At 41.0% G+C, this 15,865-nt stretch overlaps 1 protein-coding gene across 5 annotated transcripts in view; it reads right to left on the bottom strand.

Annotated features, from left to right (window-relative positions):
* Positions 1 to 15,865, bottom strand: part of RBMS1 (RNA binding motif, single stranded interacting protein 1) — a 201,444-nt gene that overhangs the window by 86,097 nt on the left and 99,482 nt on the right. For 4 of the 5 annotated variants that reach the window (XM_015429644.1, XM_015429645.1, XM_015429641.1 and 1 more), the window contains exon 2: positions 9,704 to 9,879. In XM_015429644.1, the coding sequence (XP_015285130.1) occupies positions 9,704 to 9,879 (176 nt within the window). The remainder of the gene's footprint in view (positions 1 to 9,703; positions 9,880 to 15,865) is intronic. The other variant, XM_015429642.1, reaches the window with a different exon arrangement.

The following is a 15,865-nucleotide window of genomic DNA, read 5'->3' as shown; positions in this document are numbered from 1 at the left end:
AATTCCAACAGACAATGGCTGCTTTGGGCAGTGGACTCTATGGCATTATACCCTGCTGAAGTCCCTCCCCACCTCAAACCCTGCCCTCCCCAGGCTCTACCCCTCAAATCTCCAGGTATTTCCCAACCCAAAGTTGGCAACCGTGTAATTGGCTATGGAACCACTTTCCAGACCCTTGGAACCCAGAAAACATGGCATAGGAGGAAGTGCTTTTCTACCTTAGCTGCCACTGCATAGCTGCAATGTAACATAAGCCAACCTCCAGGCAGCACCTGGAGATCTCCAGCTATTGTAACTGATGTCCAGATGACAATGGCTGCTTTGGGAAGTGCACTCTATGGCATTATATCCTGCTGAGGTCCCTCCCCACCCCAAACCCTCCCCTCCCCAGGGTCTACCCCTCAAACCTACAGGTATTTCCCAACCCAGAGTTGGCAACACTGTGGCTATGGAATGGTTTTCCAGACTCTGGGAACCCAGAAGACATGGCATAGGAGGAGGTGCTTTTCTACTTTAGCTGCCACTGCATAGCTCCAAATCAACATAAATCAGGGGTGGAGGGAACCATACCTGTTACCATGAGGCTGTCCTCCCATACTACCCACTTGGGGTAGCAAAATGACTTGAGACAGCTCTGCCTTATAGCTAAGCAGAAGGAAATAAACATGGCTTGCCTCCCTCTATTTTCCCTTTCCCTCTGCTTCCTTCTAGAGCTTGTTGTATTGCTTCCCACAACGGGCCTTACTCCTTGAACATTTATAATTAGAACTAGTTCTCATTCAGCTTTATCTTATAGTACCTTCATCTGCTTTGCAATATATTTATATACAATTTTTAAACTGTTCTTCATTCTAATTTTTAACTGTTTCTCATTTTAAATTTATCTCCTGTGTACATAGGTAAGGTAAGGTTCCCTTGCTCGAAAGCCAGCCGAATCCGACTCTAGGGTTGCGGTGCTCATCTCAGTTTCAAAGCCGAAGAGCCAGCGCTGTCCGAAGACATTTCCGTGGTCATGTGGCCGGCATGACTAAACACCAACGCTGTTACATAACAAGCATAATAAACACACTCTCTCCTCAAATTCTGAAATTGATCTGTTTCTCAGATAAGCTGCTAATTTTACCACTCCTACCTAGTCAGCAAGTTTATTTTCCCATTCTTCTAAGCGTGGACAAACCTCTGGTTTCCATTTTGCTGCATAAATGATTCTAGCCACTGTCACCATATATTCAAATATCCCTTCCAAAAATCTTGGTAATTTGTTAGGTAGTATTCCTAATAGCATGTTCTTCGCTTCCACTGGGAATTTTAAATATATTCTACATTTTCCCATGTATTTCCTTCTAATATCTTTTTGCCTTTTCACAAGTCTACTAAATATGGGAAAAAGTTCCATCTATGTCTTGACATTTCCAACATTTTCCTTTGTAGATTCTGTCTACTTTTTCAACATCCTTCGGTGTAATACGCCATCTAAAAAACATTTTATACCAATTTTCTCCTAATGCCTGACTGCCTGTGAACTTAATTCCTTTAACCCATAGTTATTCCCATTGTTGCATAGGTATTTGCTCTCTAAAGTTCTGTAATAATTTAATCATGCATTTTTTTACTTGTGCTTCTTCTGCTTCAAACTGAAGTGATAACTTATATATTCACTGTAATAAATTCTTTTTGTTTGTAATCAATTGTTCAAATTTGTCATCTCTCTTAAAGTTCCACCTTCCATGTTGATAATCTTCTTTAGTCTTGAAGCTGATTGGTAATATGGTTAAGCATTGAATTTTAATTCCTTCATCTCTGATATCTCGCCAAGGTTTAAGTTTCCCCATAGTGTTTACCATATTATTATATGTTTTAAAAAATCATTTATTTCTCGTATTTTTATTGTGGTAGGCTTCTACTGGGGACATGAGTGGAGAGTTTGGGGGGCTCAATAAATTCTGGTGTGCAAACCATATTCTCAAAAGTCCATCTCTGATTATATGACTACTTTTATAGATGATTTCTTGATTCATAATCAAGTCTGCTAATTCTAATTTGTCTAAGTCTGCTGATTCAAGTTTTATTATTCTTTGTCTTGGGTTTTTAATCCAATCCACACTCCAGATCAAACCTTCTGCTTGGTAATGTATTTTATATTTGGAAATGCTAGCACAGTTTTCTATTGTGTATGTTAAATTGAGCATGTAAATAATGCATTTTTCAACAACTTACACAAGATCTCGATACAGGATCAGGCCACACTGGAAACTAGTTTGCAGGAGGAGGAGGAGGAGATTGGATTTATACCCCGCCCTTCACTTGGAGTCTCAGAGCGGCTTACAAACTCCTTTCCCTTCCCCTCCCCACAACAGACACCCTGTGAGGTAGGTGGGGCTAAGAGAACTCTTGACAGAAACTGCTCTTTTTCAAGGACAGCTGTGCCAGAGTTATGGCTTGCCCAAGGTCATCCAGCCAGGTGCAAGTGGAGGAGTGGGGAATCAAACCCGGTTCTCCCAGATTAGAGTCCGCACACTTAACCACTACACCAAACTGGCTCTGTTTGGGAAGTTCACTTTGCCAACAGTATTTCTCATTCATTCGCCCCTAAAACAGCTACTCACCCAAAACTAAACTCTAGTTATCCTAAAAGCACAAATGCCCTGCTTTCATTACATTCTAATACACAAAAGAATTATTCCAGCCATAGTAAAACACATAAATACACTGGCCTGTCTTCCACCTAAATATGAGCAACAGCTTGTATCCATCAGAATGTTTCTGTGGCCAGAAAGATTTTGGACTGCGAAGTGTAACTTTCTTGTCTTCTAATGCAGTTCAATATACCCCCTGAAACACTATCCTGGGAGGGGGGAGATGAAAAGGCCATGCTCGACATGTGGAAAACCTTCTGGCCATAGAAACATTCCAACATGTTCACTTACTCCACTGCAACATATGACTGCACAGTGCCACAATGCCATTACACTGCATATTACCTCCACTTCCAGTCTCATATCACTGGCCAATGCAGATGGGAATATGGAAATATCCAAAGTGAGGTTCTGAAGGCATGGGATAATCTGCCTTACAAAGGAGGAGGGGCAACTCTATGAAGATTTATTGGGGGGGGATATCACCATATTAAAATGTTCATTTCTAACCCAACAGTATCCAGGCAAAAAACAGTGCCACGAAGAAATTTGTTGTGTAAGACTTCTTAGCCTTAAATAGAACTTTAAATAGCCTTGGATTCTGATCCTAATGGAATTCATACTAGCAGAGTGTTTTGATGATTACAGAGACATATCAGAAACTGCTCTTCTGTCGGAGGGTAGCCATGTTGGTCTGTAGTAGAACAGCTAGACTCGAGTCCAGCAGCACCTTACAGACCAACAACATTTTCAGATACAAAGGGAGCTTTGACTCTCAAAAGCTTATACCCCCCAAATCTTGTTGGTTTCTAAGGTGCTACTGAACTCGAATCTAGTTGCTCTTCTTTATGTTTCTTACCACAGAAAGCAAGGGGTTATGAATGAGGTCGGAAGCATGACATTCATGTATAAAGTGCCAGCATGTGTGGGGGAAAGGGAGAGGCACTCGAGCACAGCAAGTGAACGGAGACAGATTTGCTTCTGGGTGTACAGTGCCTGTGTGTGCAGACTGCGCACAGGCCTTGTCCCGGTGATTAAGAAGGCTGTCTCTCAAATGTTCCTGATCACAGGGTTGGAATCCACACACACACAGTCTGAATAAATAGAGGGCACTGTGCCAAGAAGGGGCCACCATCTTTCTCAGGCAGGGTCAACATGCTTGGCAATGCTGCCCCTCTATTAATGTTTCCCCATACCCACAGTGATGTGTATGTAAAGGAATGGTGTGTGTGTGACATAACTCAAGGAAAAAAGTGGACTGAATTCTATTATTCTATTTCACTAAGCTAGATCCTATGAGTCTTTCTTGTTAAGTCCTCCTTCAAGAGAGAAAGACTTCTTCTAATGCCACAATGGTTTTCTCTAATGGAGAAATGGTCTGTCTTTGTTTAAAGAAAACTTCATGGAAAGGTATGGAAGAGAATCACAGAATCCAACTCAGTGGATGTGATTCTTCTTCTTCTTTTTTTTGGCCTCCGTTTTATTCCAGATCCTAAAGCGGCCATTGTTTCTGTCAGACCTGCCAACGGCTAAATGTCAAATAAGCAGCTGTCAATCATCTAACAGTATTCCACCTCAATCACCTTTTGTTTCAATAAGATCACAAATAGGATGTTGTCTCCTATCATCCTGCATTTTAAACCATCCTTCTTGACAAAATAACTTTCAGGCATCTAAGCATCTGTCTCTGAAAGAAGAGAAGAGCTAGTTTTTGTAATTAGGACAGGATTCTTCACCTGCCAGTTAGAATAAGTGTAATTAGGACCAGATTGCTACACCTGCAGTTCAGAATAGGGCAATCTATTGAAAATGGAGATTTCCCCAATTTTCAGTGAGAATTCCACTAATGCCATCTGAAAACATCTGCTTTCCCAGGTGAGTCTTTGACATATACTGTACTGAAGACTGTTCCAACCTGGCAGGGGAAAGCCAAATGGTACATTGCCTAGGAAGTCTAGATGAATAGAGCCAGAGCATGGAAAAAGTCCAAAGAGGAAACGTACTGGCAAAAAGAAATGTTCTGCTCTTGTAAATGTGTTTCTTCCCTACATTAATCGCAGCACAAAAAATAATGGAAAAAATTAACTGTCCTGTTGCAAGTCAGAAAATACAAATGTAACATTTCTGCAAGCAGATAAGAATGCTCTCAAGGAACTCCCCAGAAGTTAAATTTTTTTATCAAAATGGAAACATGTTTAGGTTTATCATTGCCAGGAACTCAGTGCCAAAAACTAAGCTGACTGAATGCAGAGAATGAAACAATGAGCGGATGAAACAAATGAATTCTGAAGACTAAGATCTACACAAATGTAGCAATTTAGCTTCTGAAACTAGAATCAGTTAAATTGCATTTAATGATTAGTTAATGAAGGTAGTTACAAAGTCGTTTCTCTAATGCTACACACTATAGACGTTTCAGAAAAAGGAAAGGAAAGTTTATTCCTTCTAACCCACTTTCATTTAGAATAGCATGCCGTAAGAAAATTTCATGCAGGGAGGTGCGTACTCTGCAGCTGCACTCAAAAATGGTTTGTTTAAACTGTGGTTTGTGCAGCTAACTGTGGTCAGTCAACCAGGTATTAGTAACAAGTCCAAGTTTGTGCATAAACTCTGGTTTGTCTGCTTCTTGCTTATTTTCTACCTCCCGACAGAAAGCCCATCATCCTTATTACAGTCCATAATAAGCAGTCAAAAAAGGATAAAACTACTTACAGTCCATAATAAGCAGTCAAGAAAGGACAAAACTACTTATCACACTGTTTTGTAAGTTCAGATGTTACAACAAACCATGATTATTACAGACTGTAGTTTAATAAACCAGCTACAAGTTTTCCAATAAGCAGTCAAAAAAGGATAAAACTACTTACAGTCCATAATAAGCAGTCAAGAAAGGACAAAACTACTTATCACACTGTTTTGTAAGTTCAGATGTTACAACAAACCATGATTATTACAGACTGTAGTTTAATAAACCAGCTACAAGTTTTCCTCTTTTCAAGCACTGTATTTTATTTTATTTTATCTTAATTATGATTTTCTGTTCAGGAGAGAGGAAACAAGGGGATGATTTAAGAAACAGGTGCAACAGATGCAACAAATAGGTGAAATTTAAACAAAACAATACTAATAAAGGAGCAGTACAACAGTGGATTATAGGAAATATAGGTATCAGAAACTGCTCTTCTGTCGGAGGGTAGCCATGTTGGTCTGTAGTAGAACAGCTAGACTCGAGTCCAGCAGCACCTTACAGACCAACAACATTTTCAGATACAAAGGGAGCTTTGACTCTCAAAAGCTTATACCCCCCAAATCTTGTTGGTTTCTAAGGTGCTACTGAACTCGAATCTAGTTGCTCTTCTTTATGTTTCTTACCACAGAAAGCAAGGGGTTATGAATGAGGTCGGAAGCATGACATTCATGTATAAAGTGCCAACATGTGTGGGGGAAAGGGAGAGGCACTCGAGCACAGCAAGTGAACGGAGACAGATTTGCTTCTGGGTGTACAGTGCCTGTGTGTGCAGACTGCGCACAGGCCTTGTCCCGGTGATTAAGAAGGCTGTCTCTCAAATGTTCCTGATCACAGGGTTGGAATCCACACACACACAGTCTGAATAAATAGAGGGCACTGTGCCAAGAAGGGGCCACCATCTTTCTCAGGCAGGGTCAACATGCTTGGCAATGCTGCCCCTCTTAATGTTTCCCCATACCCACAGTGATGTATGTAAAGGAATGGGGGGGGGGAGTGACATAACTCAAGGAAAAAAGTGGACTGAATTCTATTATTCTATTTCACTAAGCTAGATCCTATGAGTCTTTCTTGTTAAGTCCTCCTTCAAGAGAGAAAGACTTCTTCTAATGCCACAATGGTTTTCTCTAATGGAGAAATGGTCTGTCTTTGTTTAAAGAAAACTTCATGGAAAGGTATGGAAGAGAATCACAGAATCCAACTCAGTGGATGTGATTCTTCTTCTTCTTTTTTTTGGCCTCCGTTTTATTCCAGATCCTAAAGCGGCCATTGTTTCTGTCAGACCTGCCAACGGCTAAATGTCAAATAAGCAGCTGTCAATCATCTAACAGTATTCCACCTCAATCACCTTTTGTTTCAATAAGATCACAAATAGGATGTTGTCTCCTATCATCCTGCATTTTAAACCATCCTTCTTGACAAAATAACTTTCAGGCATCTAAGCATCTGTCTCTGAAAGAAGAGAAGAGCTAGTTTTTGTAATTAGGACCAGATTGCTACACCTGCAGTTCAGAATAGGGCAATCTATTGAAAATGGAGATTTCCCCAATTTTCAGTGAGAATTCCACTAATGCCATCTGAAAACATCTGCTTTCCCAGGTGAGTCTTTGACATATACTGTACTGAAGACTGTTCCAACCTGGCAGGGGAAAGCCAAATGGTACATTGCCTAGGAAGTCTAGATGAATAGAGCCAGAGCATGGAAAAAGTCCAAAGAGGAAACGTACTGGCAAAAAGAAATGTTCTGCTCTTGTAAATGTGTTTCTTCCCTACATTAATCGCAGCACAAAAAATAATGGAAAAAATTAACTGTCCTGTTGCAAGTCAGAAAATACAAATGTAACATTTCTGCAAGCAGATAAGAATGCTCTCAAGGAACTCCCCAGAAGTTAAATTTTTTTATCAAAATGGAAACATGTTTAGGTTTATCATTGCCAGGAACTCAGTGCCAAAAACTAAGCTGACTGAATGCAGAGAATGAAACAATGAGCGGATGAAACAAATGAATTCTGAAGACTAAGATCTACACAAATGTAGCAATTTAGCTTCTGAAACTAGAATCAGTTAAATTGCATTTAATGATTAGTTAATGAAGGTAGTTACAAAGTCGTTTCTCTAATGCTACACACTATAGACGTTTCAGAAAAAGGAAAGGAAAGTTTATTCCTTCTAACCCACTTTCATTTAGAATAGCATGCCGTAAGAAAATTTCATGCAGGGAGGTGCGTACTCTGCAGCTGCACTCAAAAATGGTTTGTTTAAACTGTGGTTTGTGCAGCTAACTGTGGTCAGTCAACCAGGTATTAGTAACAAGTCCAAGTTTGTGCATAAACTCTGGTTTGTCTGCTTCTTGCTTATTTTCTACCTCCCAACAGAAAGCCCATCATCTTTATTACAGTCCATAATAAGCAGTCAAAAAAGGATAAAACTACTTACAGTCCATAATAAGCAGTCAAGAAAGGACAAAACTACTTATCACACTGTTTTGTAAGTTCAGATGTTACAACAAACCATGATTATTACAGACTGTAGTTTAATAAACCAGCTACAAGTTTTCCAAATTCCAGTTTGGTGTCCCAAGGCTTGTTGGGTCATTTGCTCTTAGAATAAGTAACCAGGATCACAGTGGTACTGAGATATCTGAATGTAGCCTCTATAAAGCAACTCTGCAGGTGAACTACCAGCAGCTGAAAATAATTGCTGGAACTTTTGATTTGAAAGCTCTTACAACTCTTATTCCTGTCTACCTGTCAAACTGGGCACTTACCAGATGCTCTGAACAATGCAAAACATTTGCTTTTGAAACTAGTTTTGTTGCAGCAGGATGACAAACCTGCTGGCAGCACCTTAGAGAAGGCATGGTTTAGTGTGACATGAGCTTTCATAGGTAACCATTAAGCCATAATACGCTAGTTAGTCTGCACTGTGCCACCGCACTCTTTGTGTTCCAGATAAAATCAAATGAGTCACTTTCAGACAATAATTAAAGAACACAAAAAGGCTTCTGTCTACTTATAACTAAACTGGAAGGGGAGGGGGGTGAAGCAAGAGTCCACAGAGCTCAGTATTCAATATAATCAAACAAATATGTATTTACAAGTATGGGAAATTGTTCACAGTTCTCAAAAGTTTTACCCAAATGAAACAAACAAACAAAAAAGTAGAGCAAATTATGAGATATGCTTAAAAGACGTCAATTCTGATATTTCTGAATCAGATTGTGGGAACAAGATGGGTGTTGGCCATCCAGACCTCCAACCCCCTCCCGCACTGTTCCTGGGGATCCCCTTTCTCACAGGAGCAGGGAGGGAAGTCCTGCTGTGTGGACTGCCACTGAATCCAAGTCACTGGTTGTAGCTATAAATAATACAAGAGCTATGAGCAAGAAGAAATAAGAGGTAGGAGTCAGATATACACCTTGCTTAGCCCTCCAAGCTGCCATGCTGAGAAAGCAGGTCATAAAAGTGGCCATGTGGCCTGTGTAATACTGGTAGAAAGACACCTGCTGTAGTGGAATCCCTTCCACAGCCTCTGCAAACCCCGCCCCACTAATGCCACAAGAACAATCCTCCAGCATGCTGGGTCCACAAAGCCCGAACAAAACTGCAACCTTCAGTTAATGTAGCTGTACTTTTAAAATCTAACCAGAAAAGGCTGTATCATATCACCCCTTTCTCAAGTACAGGATGTGATAGTTGCTGTTGTGGTACAAACCACTCAGTGTGCCAATGGCAGCTAAAAGCACATTAAGAGGCTAAGGATCTCTTTAAAAAATCTAAAAGGCAAAAAGTTTAACTTTCCATGATCAATAAAATGATATATTAACATTTTTAAAAACTTGACAAAGACTGCCCAAGTTTTATCTTCCTGGCTTTGGTTTGTAAGGACTATGATGAAAGAAGTTAACTGACACCCACATTTTGCCTAAGATGATCTAAGCAATTATCTAGAGGCCTGTACAAATAAGTTTTAAAGCCAATACCTGAAAAACTGCTTTTTTAAAACAACAACTGAGCAGTACAATTACTTCCTTTAACATTAAAAGCACCCCCTTTAAACAAAATATCCCAACGATAGCCTTGCATGTACTTAACCTGTTCTTCAAGATGATCTGCAACATACAGATTTTCAAGGATAGCTTCCATGTTTTGACCTGCTACTGACCTATAGTAAACTCACTCATTCAAGGTTGTTTTTAAAAATCAGCCTAACAGACATTGTTCTGCCCGTCTTCTGTCTGCATGTTCTGGTCAAAATGTTTATGTATAGCAACTTAAAAAGCAAACAAACAATTTTTCGCAATTTCAAGCCGTATACTTACGGTTGGCATAGCTTTACCAAGTCCTGGTCAGTGGTGTTTGGAGGCAGCCCTCTGATGTAAAGGTTTGTTTTACTTAGCTGATCCCATCCTGAGTTGCTGCTACTGCTGCTGTTATTATTGCTGCTGGTGATGCTCGGGCTGGGAGGAGCCATCGGGTGAGCAGGCACAATGGGCTGCTGCAACGAAAGAAAAGAGAGGATCAGAACGCAAAATACGGAAGCACCTTCAGCACCTACAATACAAGCATCACAGTGCCGTGAGAACACTTAATCACTCTGAAAGCTTATGCACCACTACTGTATTTGTGATACAGTTACGTCAAGTAGTGGCTGGCTTATGGCAACCCCACAGGGTTTTTTTTTAAGTAAGAGATGAACAGAGGTGGTTTGCCATTGCCTGCCTCTGTGTAGCAATCCTGAACTTCTTGGTGATCTCCCATCCAAGTACTAACCGAGGCCAAACTTACTTAACTTCCAAGATTTGATGAGACTGACCTAGCCTGGCTCATCCAGGTCAGAGTATGCGTTATTACCAGGGCTCTTTTTGTAGAAAAAGCCCAGCAGGAACTCATTAGCATAATAAGCCACACCCAACAGCAGAAACTCATTAGCATATTAGGCCATGCCCCTGACAGCACAGCTCATTAGCACATTAGGCTGCACCCCCATGTTACCAGAAGTGTGGTTATCCAGCCACACCCACCTTTTGCTTGTTATTCTGTTTACCTTGTTTGTTGTCAAAACACAGGGCTTTTTTGTAGCAGGAGCTCCTTTGCATGTTAGGCCACACACCCCTAATGTAGCCAATCCTAATGAGTTTCTGCTGTTGGGTGTGGCCTATTATGTTAATGAGTTCCTGCTGGGCGTGGCCAACTTGGGAGCCAGCCGGAACTCCGTTCCTGTGCGTTCCTGCCCAAAAATAGCCCTGGTTATTACTATACAGTTCCAAATATCCTTTCATCACAGTGCTCTCAGGTATGTCTTAGACACCTACAGAACAAGTCATTTGAAACAGTACGGATGACACAGAGTATTATTCCCTTATGGTACCATGTGAGGACTTCAAACACACCTTTCAGTTTACTTGAGAAATCATGAAGTCAAATTAAATTAAATACTACTCTTTCTGGATTATAAACAGAAAGAGAAACTAAAGAAACACAAAGAACATGAACCTGTTGTGATTAGTCTCTTGGGCCATAATCTGTGTAATCTTCATTTTAAGAGAAGATGGTCACCAAAACCATCACAAACTACAGATAGATCTAGCTTTGTGAACCCATGGAAAGAAACTAGAGGGACAGGTTTGTTTGTAGTGTTATGGAAAGATACCATTCCTTTGTGCTCTGCTATTGAGGGGTGAGGGATGTAAGGAACACTTGCAGACAAGGCAACATACCTGCTTGATGACCTATTTAGATTTCTGAGCCTCTTTCTATGCCACACTGAGAAACCAGTCTAACGTGCTGAATGGCTTGGCCCACACTGGAAGTATGCACCTATAAATTGCATTTACTCACATTCTTTTCGTTATTTGGTCTCTCCCTCAAATTTCCCTAGCGCTGTCGCCCTTCCTCCACCAAGACCTCAAAAGTAAGTGCTCTAGTGCAAGTAACACCAATTTTGCTTATGTTACTGTACAGCAGAATTTACACTGATGAGATCAATCAGTCCACCAGCCTCTGTCAGTACAACCCATAGAGCTCTACCCTATTGGAGGCTTTTTATGGAATAGACCAAAGCAAATTAGACCTTCAGGGTAATTACTTAATAGATTATCTGATGAAAGTAGAAGAAGAGAAGGAAGTACCATATTATGGCTTCATTAAGATTATCCACTTAATATGTTTTGTTTCAAAACCACTCGGCAAGCATGAAGCAGAAAATCTTTCCTGTCAATGATTACAACATAAATTTGATTCAACAGTGAGAAGTAAACCATTTTCAGACCCCCCCCCCCTCAATAGAAAGCTCCAACAGAAATATCATGTGCTGGAATATCATGATGTGTAACAGAACAGAAAGGCCTACCAACAATACTTGCATCATTCCAGTCCTCCAATGCTGACAGCCCCCAGGTTAAGAAGGTGATCTCTGGCTAGGAAATCAGAGGAACATCTATCATGTTAGTTTCCAGCCACACTACCATGGCCTTTAGCCATGATAAATTTTGTAGTGGCACAGGCACTAACGTTGATACCCACCACACCAAGATTTGAAACCAGAGTTTGAAATTGTTTGGGGTCCAAGGGGGCTAGGGTGGGAGCAAGGGCAGGGAGGCAAAAATGCCATACAGACAGGACTGGGGGGAAACAGGCCACAGCTTTTATTTGAATACTACAGAAGGAGCATTGGCACAGCATGGGGATGGATCCAGCATCAGCTGACCCACCTGCTGCCCAGTATAACCCCATCCTGCCTGCTGGAGGGGGGTAAAACCAAGGAGTGGCAAGCCACGGGATGCCACATGGGTGGCTGTGTGGTTCCTCTTGCCACCTGTTGGTGAGAGCCAGCTGACAGCCCCTGCCTGGGCATGTAGCTGAGTGACTCCAACCCCAAGACCCCTTATGAGAGTCCCCAAATGGGAGAGACATGCATGCAGGCACAGCCTCCCCCCCAATTTGATCCATCTCAGTGCCCAAACCACCCACCAAAGCTGTGACAAAACACAGTGAAAACCAACAACTGAGTAAACCAAACACAAACCCATAACACTCAAACCCAGGGAGTGTGGGAGGAAGAGCCTGAAAGGAGGCAAGGGGAAATGCTCCACAGCAGATAGCCAAATAGGGAGGAAGTGGGCTGGAACAGAAGCCCCAGTTCTGGGATCGCCCCCAGAGTTCCTCCCTTCCAGCTGGCTACAGGAGAGGCTCATTGGCTGGCTAGGGCTTGACACAAAGTCCTCACCCCTTCTGGGCTCCTGAAGCAGCCTGGGAGCTGAGGATGTACCCCCCCTTTGGCTTGCTCCCAGCCCCGCAGCCACATATGTGGCCCCAGGTAAGCCTGGGGCCATTGCTTATGAAGGTCTGGCTAGGATCAACAATGATGAACATTGGTGCTGACATAATGCTTCAGGATGGCAGTGAGAATTCATTCTGGAAGTGTACAATCCCAAGGCCTATATCCAGTCTCTTAACCACTGATAAGAGATCACAACTTTTATGGATCTAATAGCCCTAGGTTATTAGAACATGATTTGTTTCTCAGACCCCATTCTTCTCCAGGAAGATCAGAGATGCCTACATATGATTTCCAGGCTTCCAGGGCTGACCCAGACATACAAGTCAAGTCCTGTTTAGTTCAGAAATGCAACATGTGTCTTCACCCCAACCTTATACCCCTTCTGTAAAGCTCTGTTGTTCATTCTGGAGGCAGTTAAAATCATTTTAAGTTCTTTGATTATCCTTAGAACATTTATAACCATGACTTCCAAAACTATACAGTAGTACTTACTCCTGTGTCACAGCTCAAAAACCTAGAAATCCTACATAATAGCGTAGTGCAACATCCATAGCTGACTGATGTTCTCAACAGGTAATCATTTACAAAAGCTTAGAGTTCTCCCCACCCCACCTGAAGATAAAGAAAACCACTTTCCCTTTCATGTATAGGAATGAAGCGATGGCAGAAGTTTGGAATAAACATGGAACTGGCCCAACCATCTGGCGCCCAAATTTATAAGAAAAAAGGGCTGGGGAGGGGAAGTGTATCATACTCTTCCTTATCTCTTACTTGCCTCCCTTTATTATCCCTCCAGATGAACTCAGATAACAGGAGTAACTTGGGCTGACCAAAAAGCACTTGGGAAGAGGGAGTCCAAGAAGGTCACAGGAATTGGAATATGTATGAAGGTCCTTTAGCTTTTAAAGCTGTACTATCCCGATCTTTCTAAATAATTGGGACAGCATTATGTTTAAGGACATGCAACAGCCATTATTGTGTCTAGTGTGGACCTAGGATAGAATTGCTGGCCAACACGCAAATGATAGGGCCCATCCATACCCCAAATGTAAATCTGTTTGTCATTCAGACTTTCCCTGTCTCTCTGGAAAGTGCACTTCTGTTACTGGGTTTAGAGATCTAACAGAATGTTCAGAATACTAAGCAGGTTACAATTTACAGGGTTTTAAAGCTATGACGTTTCTATACTGGTGTGAAACCAATAAGTTTATAGTGTAGGTGTGTCTTTAGTAATTATCCTGTCTTGTGCACTACTTTCTATACTCTGAATGTACCAGAAATTTCTAAATTAACTTTATACCGGAGGCCTTATTTCAAGGCTTTCTTTCTCTAATCAAAGTGGATAGCAGATAGATGGCACAGATTTATTATTTCAAGAAATTCGTTTGGTCTACTGTGCTGAACTATCTACTGATTTATGACTCCAGAGTCTTGTTAGGGAATTAAGTCTAAAATGTTGCATACTAGTACAGAAATACTGATAGCAAGCAACTGTGCTATGAAAGTAAATCTTCCCAGATTACATTTCAGGCAGCCAAATATCAAGTCTAATTTTATTTTCTGGGGATTTTATTTGCTTGCAGAGACTACATGCTACTTATACTAATGCAAGAACTGCCTAATACTGAAGCATTAGTTGACAGTAGGAGGATTTGAAAAATCTTGCCACTGGCATTCAGCTTACGGCAAAGAATTAATTGTGAAGCGCCTAATTTAATCCACTTAACTCCCATGACTTTCATTAGCCCAGTATTTTGACTTACTAAAGACTAGTTTGTTGATTTAGTACCAAAGACTTTCTCAATGATAAATTACATAAAATAGTCTTGAATTTGAGGGCCCTTCACTTAATGCTCCAGGAACGTTTGCTAATCAGTGCGGTATAATATCTAACTAAAGTTGAGGACACATGGCATCAAACTGGGTGACCTTGGCCCACTGCCTCTCTTTCAGACCAAACTCAGGATTCCTCTGAGAATAAGAGAACCGTGCACTCTCGCCTTAACTCCCTGAAGAACTCCCTAGGCCACTTCATCAGAATTGGTAGCAGAGTAAAAGCTTGAAAGGGGTTCGATGGGCTCATTTAGAACATGCATCCAATAGAGGTACAAACACATTAAATACAGGTAAAAATCACACATACTTTGAGAACACCTGGAATACTAATGCACCTTCATAATTTCTACTACTTGCTAGAAAGCATTTACAAGTACTCAAAGGCAACGGAAACATTTAATAAGTAGTCAGTGATGGGTTGAAATATAAATCTGGTTTAAAAAAGCCTTATCCATATTTGTAAAAAGAAATAATCTACTGCTATTACAATTGGCTTCTCCTTCTAGGGCACTGTCTGTTAGTAGATACTAAAAAAAAATCAATATATTTAACCAGCAAAATATTTCAGTGGCAGATTTGAACCTGCCTCAGTTGTTGGCAATGAAGTTCAACAACAAGCTGCTGAGAAGGCTGTACAAACAGATGGGCTCTCTGCACATCACCAGAAGAACTGGGTTAGATATAGCAGACCAGAAATGCCAATGGACCACCCACTGGTCACTAATTTGAATTAAATCTAGCACAGTACAGTAGGCCTATAAATAGCTACCTGCTGGGTTACCTATAGCAAGTAAGTATGTCTTCAATATGATCAGGTCAAGAATCTTTAGGAAGCTGGTCTCTACCTCACCTCTTTTAAGTCAGCAAGTCATTAATAATGGTTATGGGAGAAGACGTAAAAAACTGCACTGGCGGCTTTGGAAGACTTATCTGCAAGGTTATACAAATGGATGTTTGTTTTGCAACTATTCCATACCAAGTTAAAAAAGGATTAATTGCTAAACAAGCAAGAGGTACAATTTGTAGGTCTATATTTATTAAATTGATTTATAAAGCCCAAAGGTTTCAATGGTTAACCTTTCACTAGTGAGCTCTGTAGATTCAAACTGAGTCACAGGCACCTGAAACACAATGATACATGCCATTCAAATGCCATGTCATGCAATAATAAACACTGAAGACAAGCTAATATTAAGTGGGAAGCATCTACACAACTGATATGTAACCATATTGTAAAAGAATGCCTACTCCATTTATAAAACAAGACCAAACAGGACAATAACTTTTATAAGTAGGGGGGGGGGGGGGGGGGGGGGGGCATCTGAAGGCAAGTACACATAAAATGCAACCACTACATTGAATCCCC

This window comes from Gekko japonicus, unplaced genomic scaffold, assembly GCF_001447785.1.
Source record: "Gekko japonicus isolate JY-2015 unplaced genomic scaffold, Gekko_japonicus_V1.1 scaffold590, whole genome shotgun sequence".
In the NCBI taxonomy this organism is placed as follows: Eukaryota; Metazoa; Chordata; class Lepidosauria; order Squamata; family Gekkonidae; genus Gekko; species Gekko japonicus.
The sequence above is the reverse complement of the archived record's forward strand: the minus strand, read 5'-3'. Positions and strand labels throughout refer to the sequence as shown.